Here is an 18,939-nt window from a genome sequence, read left to right as displayed (position 1 = left end):
TTTTAATTTAGGCATTCTGGTAGAGTATAGTAGTATTTATTTTTAACTTTGCGTTTCCCTGATGACTAAAGAGGTTGAGCACCTTTTCATTAGTTTACTGGCTATTTAGATCTTCTGTTTTGTGAAGCACCTGTTCAAATCTCTTGCCTATTCATCTACTGGGTTGTCTGTCTTTTACTGATTTGTAGTATGTATTTGGGATATAAGTCTTTGGGTTGTATATCTTATAATATCTTCTCCCACTCTTAATGTTGTCTTTTGATGAAAGGAAGTTCTTAATTGTAATGTAATCCAGTTTTTCAGGATTTTCATTTATGGTTAGTGCATTTTGTATCCTGTTAAAAAAATCTTTTCTTAAAGTCATGAAGACTTTCTGTGTCTTCTCCTAAAAGCTATATTGTCTTTGCTTTCATATTCAGATGTCAAATCTATCTGGAATTGGGCCGGCCCCGTAGCTTAGTGGTTAAGTGCGTGCGCTCCGCTACTGGCGGCCCGGGTTTGGATCCTGGGCGCGCACCGACGCACTACTTCTCTGGCCATGCTGAGGCCATGTCCCACATACAGCAACTAGAAGGATGTGCAACTATGACATACAACTACCTACTGGGGCTTTGGGGGGAAAAAAAAAGGAGGAGGATTGGCAATAGATGTTAGCTCAGAGCCGGTCTTCCTCAGCAAAAAGAGGAGGATTAGCATGGATGTTAGCTCAGGGCTGATCTTCCTCACAAAAAACAAAACAAAAAAACAAAAACAAACAAACAAAAAAATCTATCTGGAATTGATTACATGGGTAGTATGAAGTAGGGGTCTCATTTAACTTTTTCTACATGGATATCCAACTGACCAAGCACCATTTATTGCAAAGCCCATCCTTCCCTCATGTTGGCTTTTAAGAGCTACCCTTCTTAAAATTCAAGTCTCCACCCATGTTTAGGCCTGTCTCTGGATTTTCTTCCATTGGTCTGTCTATTCCTGCACCAGCACCATGCAGTCTTGCTTTCTGTCGCTTTCTTGACATCCAGTAGAGGAAGTTGTCCTCATACTTTGGTTTTCTTTAAGACTGTCTTGGGTATTCCTGGCCCTCACACATTTTAGAATATAGTTTGTCAGTTTACGTACACATACACAATATCCACTGGAATTCTGATTGGAGTTGCATTGAATCCATATATCAATTTGGGAAGAATTGGCATCTTTACAATATTGAATCTTCCAATCTTTGAACAGTTTTTCATTCCATTTATGTCTTTATTTTTTTCAATAATATTTTATTGTGTGTGTGTGTGTGAAAAGTCGTTGTACATCTTTCATTAGATTTATTTCTGGCATTTGATGTTAGCTGATGCTATTGTAAATGGCATCATTTTTAAATTTTTTATTTTCTAGCTGTTGCTGATATATAGAAATTACAACTGATTTTTATATATTGACCTTGTGTCCAATGATTTGCTAAACTCACTCTAACAACTTATCTATAGATTATTTTGGATTTTTTACATCACCTTTTGTCTGTGAATGAATTTTATTTTTTCCTTTCCAATTCTCATACCTTTTTATTATTTTTCTTGCCTTACTGCACTGGCTAGGCCCTCCAATATATTAGGATTGTGGTCATGAATGTAAAATGTTTTTCTCTAACAATGTTCTGCTGCTCCAGAAGCAGGGAATACACAAATAGTCTATTTTAAGTGAGGTTAGATTTTACCCCAGCCAGTTAGTCTAAGAAGAACGGGTAGGAAAGTTGTAGCACCAAATCTATAGGGCTCATAGTAAAGGTAAGGAACTGAGGAGGTGACAAATGATGGCTTGGAGATCTCAGTGAGATCAAAGAACTGTTGGATAATTGAGCTGGTTGGGTTGGCCAGTTCTTCTGGCCTGCTCCCCCAGCAAGGTACTCCTGACTGGGAAGAAGGAGGGGGCAAACACAGGATAGAGAGGAAAACGCAGGAGAAGAGAGGCTGAGATGTCTTAGAGGGCAGTTTCTGCCAAGATTTGGCCCTCTGGTCTCCTGGACTGCTCTCCATCTGCCCCACAGCAGCCTCAAATCCAGGTCTCTGGGCCCTGGGTGGACCCTCTAGCTTGGAGCTGATGAAGAGAGATGGAGGATGAATCATGTTGGGGTCTTGCTATGTTCCTAGGAGGTAGGGGCAAGGCTGGACTTGGAGGGAGGAATTATCACCAATACTTGGTTTTTGTCTTTGCTGGGGGCATTAGCTGGCTGGCTGGCTGCCACTGGGGGTGAGGCATAGAGGTGAGTGCAGATGGGGAGGGGGCGGCCTCCATGGAACAGCTGCCTCAAAAGGAGGATAAAGTGGAGGCGGGAACAGCAGGGAGCAATACCGCGAGTCAGGGGTGTCAAGGAGAGGTACAGGATTTGCCCTCCACAAGGCGCATCGGCTGAGACCAGTGCTAGCCCTAGTATAGAGCGCAGAGCTTGATTTCCCTCGGCTACGGTGCTTTTATGCCTCTGCACATTTGCCCACACAGCCTCCAAGACCTAGGATGGCTCCTCCTTCTCTTGCAGCTGCCGACCTCCTCTTGGTTATTCAAGGCTCTGCTCAGGCATCTCTTCTGCCGGAAGCCTTCCCGGATCACTAAGTTGGCTCAGGCGCCTCCTCTGGGACCCAAGCATCCCTCCTCTAGCGCCCCCTCTGTCTCTCTCCTTCGTTGGTGTAAAATTTTGTGCCCTCCACTCGATAGACTGTGGACCCGGAGGGCGGGTATGCTGTCAGAACCACGTCCCCGGCCTTACTTCATCCTCTGCACTGCCTAGGTCCCCATCCAACGGAGTTCCGCCTTCAGCGCCTCTGCAGATGCTCCACCCTCATGCCCATAGGAACCCAGACCGTATACCGGGCGCTAAGCTCCGACCTTAGGGGGTCCACAGATTCAGAGATGCGGGAAGGCACCATCGGAGCCCACTGGCCCGCTCTCTGTAGCCACGTGGGGCGATGTGGAGGTGGAACCCGCGGGAACCCCCTCTCCCGCAAGCGAAGAAGGCAAGTGGGGCGGGGGGGGGGAGAATGCACTGTCTGGTTGGTCGATGGTGATGTCATAGGTACCGTGTGGGGCGGGCCAAAGGGCTTAGCCGGGAGTTCTCCGCTGGTTCGAAGCAGGAGCCGCGCCCGTAAGAGCGTTCTGGACCCCGGCCCTGACTCCCTCCTCGGTCCTAGGACGCCCGCGCCCTTTGCAGGTGGTGCTGCAGGGTGTTGTCGCTGCTGCCTTTGCAGGCCGGTCCGTGGAGAACCTCCTGGGTTATCTCTCTGGCTATCCTGGAACCCGCGGAGTCCCCTCCCCCGCAGACAATGAGTCCGCCGTGGGGGGCGGGGCCTCCCATTGTGCCAATAGAAAGGGTGACTTTTTGATTGGAACGCTATGCACTCCTCCCCCGCTCCTCTTCTGTGACGTCTATTCCGCCGCGTGTGCCCATTGGCCAGCTGGCACCGACTTGTGCCAGGAGTTGCACAGAGCGGGGAGAACTGGGTTGAATTGCGAAAGGAGGATTGAGCTTCCGTTAGTCCCTTCAAGGGGTTAAAGGACGCGGTCGTGACGGATGAGGGGCGGGGATCCGAGAAGCCGGACCTGCAGTCGTGCGGCAACTCCGGGGTCTCCGTGGCATCCCAGAGCCCTCCAGACCAGCGGCCTGGAGATGGGGGTGTAGCCTCCAGTGGAGGAGACCTCAGCCTGGGAGACTTGCTGCGGGCCGGCAAGGCAGGGAAGATTTTGGCCTATGCTCCCGCCTCGGGCGGGTCACCTCCCGTCCCTGCTCTGTCAGAGCGCTCCAAACAAGCAGATGGTCGCGACATGTTTCATGAGTTAAAACTCACTGATGGAACAGTTAAAGCTACTGTTCGGGCTGCTGGCGCCCCAGGTCCCCGTCTAGCCATCGTCCTCTCTGCCCCCAGGATTCCACATGGAACCCTCGCCCAAGAGTCTTGAGAAGGCTCTTTCTGCACGTCATGGGCACCGAATTTTCAGACCAAAATCCCGGACAGGGTTCGAAACTAGTGCTCGGGAAGGGGGGACAAGAGACCAGCAAGCAGAAGAAAGACTAGGAGAGAGCTAGGATAGCGCCCTGGAAGTAGGACAGCGGATGAGGGAGGTGGCCGCAAGCGAGGAGGGTGGTTCCGGGGGTCGAACCCCCGCGCCCTCTTCAGCACCCTGGGCAGCATTTATGCTTTGCCCTCAATAAAGATGGCCGCAACAGCTTCGGTAGTCAGGGCTGCCATGCGCGAAGGGCTGTACCACCGGATTTGGGGTTTCGGGGCGGAGGTGGAACGAACCATCGCGGCGGCCGGGAGCCATGTTGGAGCGGCGGGAGGCGGCAGCAGCGTCGGGGATGCTGTGGTGGGGGCGGCAAAAGCTGGGGCCGCACGCCAAAGGGGCTCTGGCCGCGGAGTAGATGGTGCCCAGAGGGGGGCGGCGGCGCGGAGCGACAGGCCGAGAGGCGGGGGACCGGGGCGGCGGCAGGGGCACGGGAGGGGGCCCGAGCAGCGGGGCGGGCCCAAGGCCCGGACCGGGACGGGGGGCGGTGGAGGCCGTGTGGGGAGGCGGTGGGTGATGGCGAGGCAGCCACTGTGGTGGGGTCTCAGGGGGCCGACGACCCCGCTACTCCTGCTGCTTCTCCTCCTCTCTTTGTTCCCTCTCAGCCAGGAAGAGCTGGGGGACGGCGGGGGCCAAGGCTGGGACCCGGGGATAGCTGCCGCTACGGGGCGAGGGGCACGGATCGGCGGCGGAGCCTTAGCTCTTTGTCCCGAGACGTCCGAGATCCAGGAGGATGGAGAACCTGGCCTGGGAGTCAGGGAACCTGTCTTCGTGGGGCTCCGAGGGGGAAGGCAAATCGCCCAGAGTGGTCGAGGACCCCCTGAGCAGCCCGGCCCGGGACTGAGGGGGGAATATGGGGCCCAGGCATTAGGCAGCCGCGGGCAAGAGACAGGACAGGGACCAGGGTCTCCATTATGCTGGCTCCCAGAGGTCTCCTCTTGCGGGAGGACAGGACCCTTGCGAAGAGATAGTCTGTCGCCAGAGGCTCTGTCCCCAGGGGTCCCGGGCCCCGAGAAGAGCTCGCCCTTCCCTTCGGACCTTCTGGTTCCGCCCCGTGGTTCCAAGTCGGTGTCCTCCCAGAGGAATGCTGGGAGAAGCGTTCCCCCAAAAGTGGGAACTATGCGCTGCTGTGGGGAATTGTGGGGATCAGGACGCAGGGGTCAGGGCGAGAGAACGACGACATCCCGAGAGGAGAGGATAGTCCCCCTGCCGGACTGTCCTCCCGGGGCTGCAGGATCTGGCCCCGAGCTGGTTTCAGCACCGCTCACGGCGAGGACAGTTCCCGAGTCTGGTTCAGCACCGCGCGAGTCCCGGACAGCTCCCGAGCCAACACCCGAGCGCATGCGCTCCCGCGGTCTCTTCCGCCACCGCTTCCTCCCGCAGCGCCCGGCGCCGCGCCCCCCAGGGGTCCCAGCCCGGCCAGGAGCCTGGAAAACACTCCCAGCCAGCCGGGTCCGCCCCCGCCGCGCCGCGAACCGCCACCCGCAGTTTCCGCAGTACAACTACCAGGCGCTAGTGCCCGAGAACGAGGCGGCGGGCACCTCGGTGCTACGCGTAGTGGCGCAGGACCCGGACGCGGGCGAGGCTGGGCGCCTAGCCTACTCGTTGGCTGCTCTCATGAACAGCCGCTCGCTGGAGCTGTTCAGCATCGACCCGCAGAGCGGCCTCATCCGCACGGAGGCCGCTCTGGACCGCGAGAGCATGGAACGCCACTACCTGCGCGTGACGGCGCAGGACCACGGCTCGCCGCGCCTCTCGGCCACCACCATGGTGGCCGTTACAGTAGCCGACCGGAACGACCACGCGCCGGTGTTTGAGCAGGCGCAATACCGGGAGACACTTCGCGAGAACGTGGAAGAGGGCTATCCCATCCTGCAGTTGCGTGCCACAGACGGCGACGCGCCCCCCAATGCCAACCTGCGTTACCGCTTCGTGGGGCCGCCAGCTGCGCGCGCTGCAGCTGCCGCCGCATTCGAGATTGATCCGCGTTCGGGCCTCATCAGCACCAGCGGTCGCGTGGACCGCGAGCACATGGAAAGCTACGAGCTGGTGGTGGAGGCCAGCGATCAGGGCCAAGAGCCTGGGCCGCGCTCTGCCACCGTGCGTGTGCACATAACCGTGCTGGACGAAAATGACAACGCGCCCCAGTTCAGCGAGAAGCGCTATGTGGCGCAGGTGCGCGAGGATGTGCGCCCCCATACGGTGGTGCTACGAGTCAGAGCCACCGACCGGGACAAGGACGCCAATGGACTGGTGCACTACAATATCATCAGCGGCAACAGCCGTGGCCACTTCACCATCGACAGCCTCACAGGCGAGATCCAGGTGGTGGCACCTTTGGACTTTGAGGCAGAGCGAGAGTACGCCTTGCGTATCCGGGCGCAGGATGCAGGCCGGCCACCGCTGTCCAACAACACGGGTCTGGCTAGCATCCAGGTGGTGGACATCAATGACCATACTCCTATCTTTGTCAGCACACCCTTCCAGGTTTCTGTCCTGGAAAATGCGCCCCTGGGCCACTCGGTCATCCACATTCAGGCAGTGGATGCAGACCTTGGGGAGAATGCCAGATTGGAGTACTCCCTAACTGGTGTGGCACCTGATACACCCTTTGTGATAAACAGTGCCACTGGTTGGGTCTCTGTGAGTGGTCCCCTGGACCGTGAGTCTGTGGAGCATTACTTCTTTGGTGTGGAGGCCAGAGACCATGGCTCACCCCCACTCTCAGCCTCAGCCAGTGTCACAGTGACTGTGCTGGATGTTAATGACAATCGGCCTGAGTTTATGATGAAGGAGTACCATCTACGGCTGAATGAGGATGCAGCTGTGGGCACCAGTGTGGTCAGCGTGACTGCTGTAGACCGTGATGCCAACAGTGCCATCAGCTACCAGATCACAGGTGGCAACACTCGGAATCGCTTTGCCATAAGCACCCAGGGGGGTGTAGGTCTGGTGACACTGGCTCTGCCACTGGACTACAAGCAGGAACGCTACTTCAAGCTGGTGCTGACTGCATCTGACCGTGCCCTTCATGATCACTGCTATGTGCATATTAACATAACAGATGCCAACACTCACCGGCCTGTCTTTCAAAGTGCCCACTACTCAGTGAGTGTGAATGAGGATTGGCCAGTGGGTAGCACCGTGGTGGTCATCAGTGCCTCTGATGATGATGTGGGTGAGAATGCTCGTATCACCTATCTCCTGGAGGACAACTTGCCCCAGTTCCGCATTGATGCAGACTCAGGGGCCATTACACTACAGGCCCCACTGGACTATGAGGACCAGGTGACCTACACACTGGCTATTACAGCTCGGGACAATGGCATCCCACAGAAGGCAGACACCACTTATGTGGAAGTGATGGTCAATGATGTGAATGATAATGCTCCGCAGTTTGTGGCCTCCCACTACACGGGGTTGGTCTCTGAGGATGCCCCACCTTTCACCAGTGTCCTGCAGATCTCAGCCACTGACCGGGATGCTCATGCCAATGGCCGGGTCCAGTACACTTTCCAGAATGGGGAAGATGGGGATGGAGACTTTACCATTGAGCCCACCTCTGGCATTGTCCGCACAGTGAGGCGGCTGGATCGGGAGGCAGTGCCAGTGTATGAACTGACTGCCTATGCAGTGGACCGAGGTGTGCCCCCGCTGCGGACTCCAGTCAGCATCCAGGTGACGGTGCAGGATGTGAATGACAATGCACCTGTCTTCCCTGCTGAGGAGTTTGAAGTGCGAGTGAAGGAGAACAGCATTGTGGGCTCAGTGGTGGCCCAGATCACTGCGGTGGACCCCGACGAAGGCCCCAATGCCCATATAATGTACCAGATCGTGGAGGGGAACATCCCTGAGCTGTTCCAAATGGACATCTTCTCTGGAGAGTTGACGGCACTCATTGACCTGGACTACGAGGCTCACCAGGAATATGTGATTGTGGTGCAGGCCACATCTGCCCCTCTGGTCAGTCGGGCCACTGTGCACGTCTGCCTAGTTGACCAGAATGACAACAGCCCTGTGCTCAACAACTTCCAGATCCTCTTCAACAACTATGTATCCAACCGCTCAGACACCTTCCCTTCAGGCATCATTGGACGCATCCCAGCTTATGACCCAGATGTCTCTGACCATCTCTTCTACTCCTTTGAGCGGGGCAATGAGCTACAGCTGCTGGTGGTCAATCAGACCAGTGGTGAGCTTCGACTCAGCCGCAAGCTAGACAACAACCGCCCACTGGTGGCCTCCATGTTGGTGACTGTCACAGGTGAGGGGTGGGGGACAGGCAAGTGACCCAGTGATCTGAACCTGTCAGGGCCTCAGGGGCTCCACAGGGCACCTCAGACCAAAGAGGGATTTCCAAGCCTTCCTAGAATCCCTTACATGCTAGGTTCTTTCACCCCACAGGATCTGCCATAGACCTCACAGATTAGGTTTACATAGTCTTTACTTAGGTTCTTGGGCAGTCTCCACAGAACTCCAAAGATTTTAGGGCATCTAGCAGCCTCCATAAAGACCTTTGAACTGTCTGCTACTCTAGGGATAGCTCCCCTCCCTCTGAAAGCCTGGAGGTCCTGAGTTAATGCTCTGGAGGTCACAGGAAAAGCTAGCATAGGCCAGTCAGCCCACACCACATCCCTGTTCAGATGAAGGGTTACTTTGGGTCCAGTGTGACCCTCACCCCAACTATGCAGGAGAGGGAGGCCAATAGTTTAGTCGTCAGGAAGAGCAGCTTACTACTCTGCCAGAGTACTTACTACTTCAGGTAGAGTGGGCCCCCACTGGCCTGGCTGCTATTCAAGGAGTTGACCAAGGCCCTGCCCTTTGAGAAAATGTCCAGAGGTCAACCTGCCTCTTTCCTGCCTCTATAGCCCTAGGCTTTTAGTGGGGTGCAGGCTGGAGAGGCCCTTGTAGTCCTGCCTGCTGGAGGCTGCAGAAGTTGTCAGACAGGCTTTACTGGTGCTCATTCCCGAATTCTGGAGCATGGACTCCTGGCACTTCCAGAGAAGGCATAGTCTTCATTTATCACTCAATTCTCTCAACAACTAACCCTTATTGACCACTCAATGTGTGCTAGCGTCTGGGGACAAGGCATATAAACACCTCATCCTCATTTCTGGGGGTGGCCACTGCAATCACAGCACCCAGGTCTGGGCTGATGGGCAGCTTGCTGACCCAAGAATGCTGAGGGGGAGGGGTCCCAGACCCTCCTGAAGAGAGGGAACTTGCTGACCCAGGGTTCCAGGGGATGGGGTTGTGTGGTCACAGGGCCAGGGCCCCTTCTGGTGCCATGGGAAAGCAGTTTGCTGACCAGAGATAGGGGATGGGTGATCCTTGACCTAGAATCCTCTTTGTTTCTTGGAGGGAATGTTTGCTGGTTCTGCAATGCTGGAGAGTTGGGGGGAGGGGGATGGGTGGTCAGTGGCCCTGGCTCCCTTTGTGTCCTGAGTTGGGGTGGCCTGTTGACCATGATAACTTGGGGAAGGGTGAGTTACTGACCAGTTAGGGACCTTCTTGTTCGCTGTTGGAGGAAGGACTTACTGACCCATTGGCACTATGGGGGGTTGGTTGATACCTGGCTCAGGCCCCTCCTTGTGTCGGAGGGAGGGGAAAGGAAGCAGCAACTAGTTGACACCTTGATGCTGGGGGAGCTGGTGGTCACAAGCCCTGGACCCCCTTGTGTCCTGGCAGGGTCAGCCTGCTGACTCGGAGATGCTGGGGGCCTGGGCAGTCACTGGCCCCAGCCCTCTTGTGTCCCAGGGAGGGGCAGCCGCTGACCCCAGACTGACCACTGGCCCTACCCCCACCCGCAGATGGGCTGCACAGCGTCACTGCTCAGTGTGTGCTGCGCGTGGTCATCATCACCGAGGAGTTGCTGGCCAACAGCCTGACCGTGCGTCTCGAGAACATGTGGCAGGAACGCTTCCTGTCGCCGCTTTTGGGCCACTTCCTGGAAGGCGTGGCCGCAGTACTTGCCACACCTGCCGAGGACGTCTTCATCTTCAACATCCAGAACGACACGGACGTGGGGGGCACCGTGCTCAATGTGAGCTTCTCGGCTCTGGCGCCGCGCGGGGCAGGGACTGGCGCTGCGGGTCCCTGGTTCAGCTCCGAGGAGCTGCAGGAGCAGCTGTACGTGCGCCGCGCAGCGCTTGCTGCCCGCTCACTTTTGGATGTGCTGCCCTTCGACGACAACGTGTGCCTGCGCGAACCCTGCGAAAACTACATGAAGTGCGTGTCGGTGCTGCGCTTTGACTCGTCTGCGCCCTTCCTGGCCTCGGCCTCCACGCTCTTCAGACCCATTCAGCCCATTGCAGGCCTGCGCTGCCGCTGCCCGCCCGGCTTCACGGGAGACTTCTGCGAGACCGAGCTCGACCTCTGCTACTCCAACCCTTGCCGCAATGGCGGCGCCTGCGCGCGGCGCGAGGGTGGCTACACCTGCGTCTGCCGCCCGCGCTTCACCGGTGAGCAGGGCACGGGGCTGGGGGCCCGGCCAGAGCTGGGTGAACCTGAGGCAGGGCGTGGGGGCGGAACTACAATGCACGTGAGGACCTGGCATCACTCTTGAGCCAACCAGGGTCGCGGTTAGACCAGGAGCCTAGGGCTTGGCCCAGAGAGAGCCTAGGGCCGTGAGGGAGTAGAGGCCTTAGGCGGGACTGAGGTTGTGAAGGAGGCGTGGCCGTGGGCGGGGGCGGGGCTATGAGGGTCCGCGGTTGTGGACCCGGCAGGACCCTGGGAGGGGCGTGGCCGGAGCCGCGCAGGCAGGGTGAGGCGGGGCCAGAGCGAATGGGGGCGTGCCCACAGGGAGCTCGACCTTTCAGAGGTCTTGGAACCTGCTTGGATCACGCGTCCTTCGTAGGGGCGGGGCCCGCTGGGGCAGCGGCCGCTGCGGTCGTGACCGCCTCTGCCCGCGGCTTGACCCGTAGGAGAAGACTGTGAGCTGGACACCGAGGCCGGACACTGCGTGCCCGGCGTCTGCCGCAACGGGGGCATCTGTGCGGATGGGCCCGACGGCGGCTTCCGCTGCCAGTGCCCAACGGGCGGCGCCTTCGAGGGCCGGCTCTGCGAGGTGGCGGCGCGCTCCTTCCCGCCCAGGTCGTTCGTCATGTTCCGAGGCCTGCGGCAGCGCTTCCACCTCACGCTGTCCATCTCGTAGGTGCCCGCCCCGTATCTCTGCGAGCCTCCGTGTTGTCCCTACCTACATGACCCTGACTCAGATTCCTTACTGCCACATCCTGACCCCACGGGACACCGCCCTCTTCCCTGACGCCCGGCCTGGGTGTCTCAGAGCATCACTGCTCCTGACCTCAGTGCACTGGTCTCACCCGCCCGTCCCACCCTCTCTCATCGCTTCCTCTTTTACCCCAGCCTGGGCTGGTGCCCCGTGAACCCTCTTGTCACAGGGATGGTGGGTTTGAGGAGGTGTCCTGCTTGTGATGTGCCCTGCCCATCCCACCCAGGTTCGCAACGGTGCAGCCAAGTGGGCTACTTTTCTACAATGGGCGCCTGAACGAGAAGCATGACTTCTTGGCCCTGGAGCTCGTGGCGGGGCAAGTGCGGCTCACATATTCCACAGGTGGGTGCCTCCAACCGGATGTGTGTGTGGGCGAGTGGGTGCATGTGTGGGTGAGATGGCTGAGCCCCAAGTCCCTTCGGGTTTGCCTCACTGCACACCTGAACACACACCTCCATGTCAAACAGATGTCAGTGAAGACCTGACCTCCATGGCCATTCCCTGTCCATTTCTCCAAGTGCGTGTGCTTCTTCCATCTGTCAAAGGCACTCTGGTCTAGCCAGCATGGTCACCAGTCGGGGGAGTGATCTGACACATGCAGGGTCACCCTGGGAGTAACTGCCTACATGACTTGTGGGAGGCACTTAGCTCTGGACAACCTTCCACCACATTCCCCCCAATAGGTGAATCCAACACCGTGGTCAGCCCCACAGTTCCAGGGGGCCTGAGTGATGGGCAGTGGCACACTGTGCATCTGAGATACTACAACAAGGTGGGTACCACCTTTGGCATGGGAGTATAGGGGGAGCTGGGATGTCAAGTCCTGCCCCTCAGGGGTCACCCTGGAGGTCCTGTTAAGTGGTATGCCTGTGTCTCTAGCCCCGGACAGATGCCCTGGGGGGTGCTCAGGGCCCCTCCAAGGACAAGGTGGCTGTGCTGAGCGTGGATGACTGCAACGTGGCCATGGCTCTGCAGTTTGGTGCTGAGATTGGCAACTACTCGTGTGCGGCTGCTGGCATGCAAACAAGCTCCAAGAAGTGAGGCCCCCAGCCCCAGATCCCCATGCCCTCTGCCTCCCAAAGCCCACCCCAACTTTTCACATACCCCTCTCCTCACTCCAGCTTGCCAAACTCCCCGTCCTTTCCGAAACCACCAGATTTCCCTCTCCCTACTAGGACGCTGAAACCTCACCTCACCCTAGCCCCATCCCTGTATTCTACCTCAGACTCCTTGTTCCCACACAGTCCCCAAGCTCCCAGTCCCCCAAAATCTCTACTCCTCCCAGTCTCTCTAATGCCCCACATCCCCACCATGCCTCACTCTTTTCTCCTAGCCCTCAACCCCAGCTCTTCTACCTTTCCCCAGTCCATCTGCCCATCATGAGCTCTCCTTTGCACCCCCACAACTGAAGTAAGGCCCCAGATCCTTCCCTAGCCTTGCCTTACCCTCCTCCCTCAATCATTTTACCCTCTGAGTCCTACCCCCTCCACTTCCTATGGCCCCCCGGGAGCAACCCTCCCTTGGTCCCAGTCCCACCAATGACCAGGACACCTGACCCCCAGGTCCCTGGACCTGACAGGCCCTCTGCTCCTGGGGGGTGTCCCCAACCTCCCCGAGAACTTCCCCGTGTCCCACAAGGACTTCGTTGGCTGCATGCGGGACCTGCACATTGATGGCCGCCGAGTGGACATGGCGGCTTTCGTCGCCAACAATGGCACCACGGCAGGTAAGCCGTGTCCCCATCGTAGGGAGAGGGTGGAGGGCTACACGGAGTGACTCGAATCTTACCTCACCCCTCTCTCCTTTGATGGTAAGCACCATGTCACAGCCTAGCCTTTAGGTCCTGCCTTCTACCAACTCTACCCCGAAGAGAACATGGGGCTGAGATCATGGCCACTTTGGCCCCCGACCCTTATGTCCTGTCTAGCACTTGTGTGCCCCCTCATGTTCTCACACCCTCCATGTGCCTTCCTCTCCCAGGCTGCCAGGCCAAGCTGCACTTTTGCGACTCAGGCCCCTGTAAGAACAGTGGCTTCTGCTCAGAGCGCTGGGGTGGCTTCAGCTGTGACTGCCCCGTGGGCTTCGGTGGCAAAGACTGTCGGCTCAGTGAGTGGGCAGCATGGGGCAGGAGGGGTCTGCAGGGTAAGTTCTGTTCCTGAGGTGGGGCCTGTGACCCTGCTCCTTTTATCCCCACAGCCATGGCCCATCCCCACCATTTCCGTGGCAACGGCACACTGAGCTGGGACTTTGGAAATGACATGGCTGTGTCTGTGCCGTGGTACCTCGGGCTGGCATTTCGGACACAGGCGACACGGGGCATCCTGATGCAAGTGCAGGCTGGGCCACACAGCACGCTCCTCTGTCAGGTGTGTCTGTCCTCCTGATCCCTCCCTAGACCCTCCCTACCTCTCAATCTCTAATGCCACCAGCAACATTCCTGTGGGTTCGGGCCTGGTCAAACAGCATACTCTGCTAGGTGTACTGACCATTCTTGACCCTACTCTGGCCCAATCCATGACCCCTGGTCCTGGCCTCTGCCCCCTAACCTCACTGTCAGCAACATAGCGTCCCTGGGCACGGCGCCCTATGTGCCAGACATAGCCTTGCTCCTGCTGCTCTGACCTCTGGGCCCCCTGATCTCACCTTCTGACACTCCCAGCCCTAGCCCAACTTGGGGCTCTGACTCCAGGGCTTTGTCTCTCTACCCACAGCTGGAGCAGGGGTTGCTATCTGTGATGGTGACCAGGGGCTCGGGCCGTGCTGCCCACCTACTCCTGGACCAGGTGACTGTCAATGACGGCCAGTGGCACGATCTGCGGCTGGAGTTGCAAGAGGAGCCAAGTGGCCGGCGGGGCCACCATGTCCTCATGGTCTCACTGGACTTTAATCTCTTCCAGGTCTGACCTCTGACCCTGGGGTAGTCCATTCTCAGTCTTCCAACCAGACTCACCTCATTTGACCCCACCTCTAGTACAGCTCCTCTCAACTCCCTCCACTGCACATAGTCTGATCTTCTGCCCCCAGGCCCCTCCTCATATCCCTGCTCTGAGCCTACCTTGCCAGCCAGGCTGGTCCACTTCTAGGCTCTTGTGTCAGAGAGGCTACCCAGATTTCTAGCCTGGTCTTGGGGTACCTCTGCAGCCAGCACTTTGCCTAACTCCTGGAAACCCCTTCTGGTCTCTGCCCTAATCTCTCCAGCTCAAAATCATGGAATTTCAGGGTCTGTTCTGGGTCCAGGAGAGAGGGGCCTGTCTGAGCCCTGCTCTACACTGAAACCATCCTATCATCCATCTCCTGTGCTCCAGCAGGTGTTCCATACTTGGGAGCAGCTCTTTCCCAGACAATTCGCCTGGTACAGAGGGACAAAGCATAGTCATACAGGGCTAGGACAAGGCCAAGACTGACTCTGGGACAGGGCAGGGGTCCATCAGGCCCCTCCCGCACCCCTAGTGCTGACTGTCCCCCTCCCCCAGGACACTATGGCGGTGGGGAGTGAGCTGCAAGGCCTGAAGGTAAAGCGACTCCATGTGGGAGGCCTGCCCCTCAGCAGTGAAGAGGAGAGTCCTCAGGGTCTGGTTGGCTGTATCCAGGTGGGGGTCAGCATGGGAACATGATATGGGGCATCAGGGTGAGTGTTCAGAGACCAGGGGCACCTTGGGACCTGTAAAGCTGCATTCATATGGGGGTTTGCATGGGGGGGTGGTGATCCAGAGCCATCAGAGACAGGTCAAGCCTTTCTGTGCCTGTTAGAGGTGAGAGTCTAGCTTAGATTATCAAGAGTCATTAGAGGTTTGTGTCAGGGACAGAACAATTAGGGGTCCCATGGGGGGACTGAATTGGGGATATCAGGGTTAGGGGCTGGGTTTTTTGGGGGGTCTAAGGGAGACTGAATGTCAGAGGTCATCAGACAGGTGGCTGGCTCTTGCAGGACTTGGGGCTGAGGTGCTTTGACATGGGTCTCACCCCTTGTTGGCTGTGTCCACAGGGGGTATGGCTCGGCTCCACGCCTTTGGGGTCCCCGGCCCTGCTTCCCCCCAGCCACCGAGTGAATGTGGAACCTGGCTGTGTCGTGACCAATGCCTGTGCATCTGGGCCCTGCCCACCCCATGCTGACTGCCAAGATCTCTGGCAGACCTTCTCCTGCACCTGCTGGCCAGGTGGGGTCTGGGGGGGGGGACAAGATGATATGGGCAGGAACTAGGGGCTCATGGTGAAGACTGGGGGACCTGAAGAGCCTAGAGGAGGCGAGGACTGAAAAGGACAGGTGCCTTTTTCCTCCCATGCTCTGTGGTCAGTATCCTGAGCTCCTTGTCCCAACCTGCAGGTTACTATGGCCCAGGCTGTGTGGACGCCTGCCTCTTGAACCCCTGTCAGAACCAGGGGTCATGCCGGCACCTCCCAGGAGCCCCCCATGGCTATACCTGCGACTGTGCAGTTGGCTATTTCGGGCACCACTGTGAGCATAGGTAAGGGGCTGGGGGCTGAGAGGATGGAAAGACCTGGTTGTGGGGAGGGAGGCTCACTGAGATACCATGGAAGCATCTCACCTGGCTGTCCACCTCCAGGATGGACCAGCAGTGCCCGCGGGGCTGGTGGGGGAGCCCAACCTGTGGCCCCTGTAACTGCGACGTTCACAAGGGCTTTGACCCCAACTGCAACAAGACAAATGGGCAGTGTCACTGCAAGGTGTGCCTAGCCCCCGACTCCTGACCTTTTAACTCTTCTCTAGACATAATTTGTCATACTTGTTCAGCTTGCTCACCTCTGCCACCTGACTCAGGCTTTGACCTCTTACCCCTGTCCTGTGACCTAACTACCATCTCTTATCCTTGACATCTAACCCCTCCCTTATGTTTCATTTGAGGCCCAATCTTCCTTCTGGCCTGTGAGCACTATTCTCCTGACCCTTTGCTCTTGATTCCTTTCATTCCCCAAGCCCTGACCTGAGACCCCTACCTTAAGCCCTGACCTCTGACCTTAGGCCCCTGACCCATTCTCAAACAGGAGTTCCACTACCGACCTCGGGGCAGCGACTCATGCCTCCCATGTGACTGCTACCCTGTGGGCTCCACCTCACGTTCCTGTGCACCCCACAGCGGGCAGTGCCCCTGTCGCCCAGGAGCCCTTGGCCGCCAGTGCAACAGCTGTGATAGTCCTTTTGCAGAGGTGACAGCCAGCGGCTGCCGGGGTGAGCAGGCTCCACCCAGCTCCACATATAGAGGGCTGGCTCTGGCACGCTGCCACCAAGTATCATGGCATGCTTGGCTCCTTGGGTGGGGACTCTGGGAGGCTTCTCTGAGGGAGACCGCTTACACTCAGGGACCTCCATATTTGCCCCAAGTATTTTGATGACTTATCACAATCTGACACGCCAGCTCCTGTGAGGCTAGCAGGGGAGTGGTGAGTGGTGGGCCTGGGGTGAGTGGTGGAGGGGCAGTGGGTGTGGCTGTCACTTGCCCCAGCCCCTTGCTCCCTGGCTCAGCGCCTCTTCTCTCCCTAGTGCTCTATGATGCCTGCCCCAAGTCCCTAAGATCTGGTGTGTGGTGGCCCCAGACCAAGTTTGGTGTCTTGGCCTCAGTGCCCTGTCCTCGGGGGGCCCTGGGTGAGTACCTGGGGGGCAAGTGCATCACTTAGGTGGGGGTGGGCCTGTCCTCTGACTGTTGGAGCCACCTGTTTTCCTGAATTGGGTGGCCTTGTTCCTGCAAAGAGGTGGGAGTAGGGTAGGTGTCCATGTGGGCCCCTCACTACCTCCTAGGGATTCTGGGTCCCTCCCCACACCTTCATTGAGCCTCCGTCTGTTTCTCTTGGCTTCTGGGCAGGATTGCGGGGTGCAGGTAAGGGGTACGTGTTTGCTGAGGTGCGCTGCCCCCTCCCGCTGCCAGAGCTTTTGCAGATCCCTCCCGCTGCCTGAAGTCCCTGCAGACCCCTCCCTGCTGCCTGAGGTCTCTAAAAGCTACTCCTAACTGCTTGAAGTCCCTGGAGGCCCCTCCTGGCTTTCTGAGGACCCCAGGGGCTCTTCTCTGATGCCTAAGGTCCTCAGAGACCCCTCCCTACTGCCTGGGGACCCTGAAGATCCCTCCCCACTTCCTAAAGTCCTTGTAGACCCCTCCTCAGTTCCTGAGATCCCTGCAGGCCTTTCGCTACTGCCTGAGGTCACGAAAGACCCCTCCCTTCTGTTTGAGAACCCCAAAGACTCCTCCCTGCTGCCTGAGGGCCCCTCCCCACTGCCACTGCCTGAGGTCCCCGCAGAACCCTCCTTGCTGCTTGAGATCTCTGCAGTGGCTGGACAGAGACTGTCTATGTATGCATGCTCATGTGTGTGTCTTTCTGTGTCTGTGCACGCATCTAGGAGTCTGTCTTGGGGAGAGTGGGTTCTGTGTTTAAGTTAGGGTCCCTCTTGCTGGTGGCTACAAACTCCCTTAAGGCCCAGGTCAATTCTCATTCAACCCCCACCCCAACCCCACAGACAAAGGAGAGATGGCAGCAAAGTCACCACTGGGGCAGCTAAAACTTGTGTGAGAACTTCCACCCCCACCTCCTTTGGCCACAAAATACTGCTGGAAAACCTGGTCTGTGTTTGCTTGTCTGTGTGTATGTATAAGAGAGCATTGTGTATCTGTGTTTGTCCTGGTCCACACATTTATGTGTGTACAGATGTGAGCATTGAGGAGAGTGTGTGTGTCTGTGTGCGTATGTGTGTGTATATGTGTAGCCCTACACTTGTGCTTGTAGTTGGTGGTTCAGAATGGTCCACAGACCCCTCAGCAATTGACAAGCAGCTGGGGCCTGCCTGGCCTGGGGGCTGTGGCTGCACTATCCACAGGTCCAGCTGCAGATGCCTATTACTCTGATTTCTACCTCAGAGTTCCCACTGGGATAGGGGAGGGTGCTGTGGTCACCTCTTCAGTGAAGGTGTCCAGGTCCCAGGCCTGACCAGGGATCGCCTGTCCCCAGGTGCTGCTGTGCGGCTATGTGACGAGGACCAGGGTTGGCTGGAGCCTGACCTTTTCAACTGTACCTCCCCTGCCTTTCGAGACCTCAGTCTGCTGGTGAGACTGCCCAGACCTTGCCCTGCACTCAAGACCTGCCCTGGCCCTGGCCCTGGCCTCAGCTTCCCCAGGCCTGTGGTGGGCTCCAGACATCATGCCCCAGCCCTCGACCTCCTGGGCTTTTCCTGGTTGCTCTTTAATCTGGCCAAATCCTTCTTCCTGTGAGGCTTTTGAGAAAGGCCTAAGGGACCACAGAGCAACCACCTCATCTTTGTCCTGGCAGCTGGATGGCCTAGAGCTGAACAAGACAGCACTAGATACAGTGGAGGCCAAGAAGCTGGCTCAGAGGCTGCGGGAGGTGACCGTCCACACTGACCACTACTTTAGCCAAGATATCCGAGTCACTGCCCGCTTGCTGGCCCATCTGTTGGCCTTTGAGAGCCACCAGCAGGGCTTTGGGCTGACAGCCACACAGGACGCCCACTTCAATGAGGTGGGGCTATGCCCTGTGCTCCCTATCCCCTGGCCCTATACCCCCAGCCCTGAATCCCCCACTCATGGCCCTCCTGACCCCAGGGAAGTGAAGGCCCTGGGCTCTCCCTATTCCCTTGTCCTCTTCAGACCCAGCCCCTTGCCTGCTGGGGCCCCTCTGAGCACCTGACCGGACCCCTTAGG

The 18,939-nt window shown here is 57.6% G+C and overlaps 1 protein-coding gene across 1 annotated transcript in view; it reads left to right on the top strand.

The window, feature by feature from the left end:
* The first annotated feature begins 3,262 nt into the window (after positions 1-3,262).
* CELSR3 (cadherin EGF LAG seven-pass G-type receptor 3) overlaps positions 3,263-18,939 on the top strand; it is a 38,231-nt gene continuing 22,554 nt past the window's right edge. Inside the window, 19 exon segments of the mRNA XM_058557767.1 lie at positions 3,263-4,089; positions 4,650-8,308; positions 9,855-10,505; positions 10,968-11,193; positions 11,502-11,617; positions 11,959-12,047; positions 12,155-12,312; positions 12,838-13,001; positions 13,256-13,381; positions 13,472-13,641; positions 13,987-14,172; positions 14,749-14,865; positions 15,261-15,432; positions 15,600-15,741; positions 15,841-15,961; positions 16,280-16,463; positions 16,776-16,877; positions 18,230-18,324; positions 18,548-18,757. Coding sequence (XP_058413750.1) covers positions 3,914-4,089; positions 4,650-8,308; positions 9,855-10,505; positions 10,968-11,193; positions 11,502-11,617; positions 11,959-12,047; positions 12,155-12,312; positions 12,838-13,001; positions 13,256-13,381; positions 13,472-13,641; positions 13,987-14,172; positions 14,749-14,865; positions 15,261-15,432; positions 15,600-15,741; positions 15,841-15,961; positions 16,280-16,463; positions 16,776-16,877; positions 18,230-18,324; positions 18,548-18,757 — 6,864 coding nt within the window. The 5' untranslated portion in view covers positions 3,263-3,913.

Source organism: Diceros bicornis, chromosome 2, assembly GCF_020826845.1.
Source record: "Diceros bicornis minor isolate mBicDic1 chromosome 2, mDicBic1.mat.cur, whole genome shotgun sequence".
NCBI lineage: Eukaryota > Metazoa > Chordata > Mammalia > Perissodactyla > Rhinocerotidae > Diceros > Diceros bicornis.
Note: the sequence above shows the minus strand (reverse complement) of the source record. Positions and strands in the feature narration are given on the sequence as shown.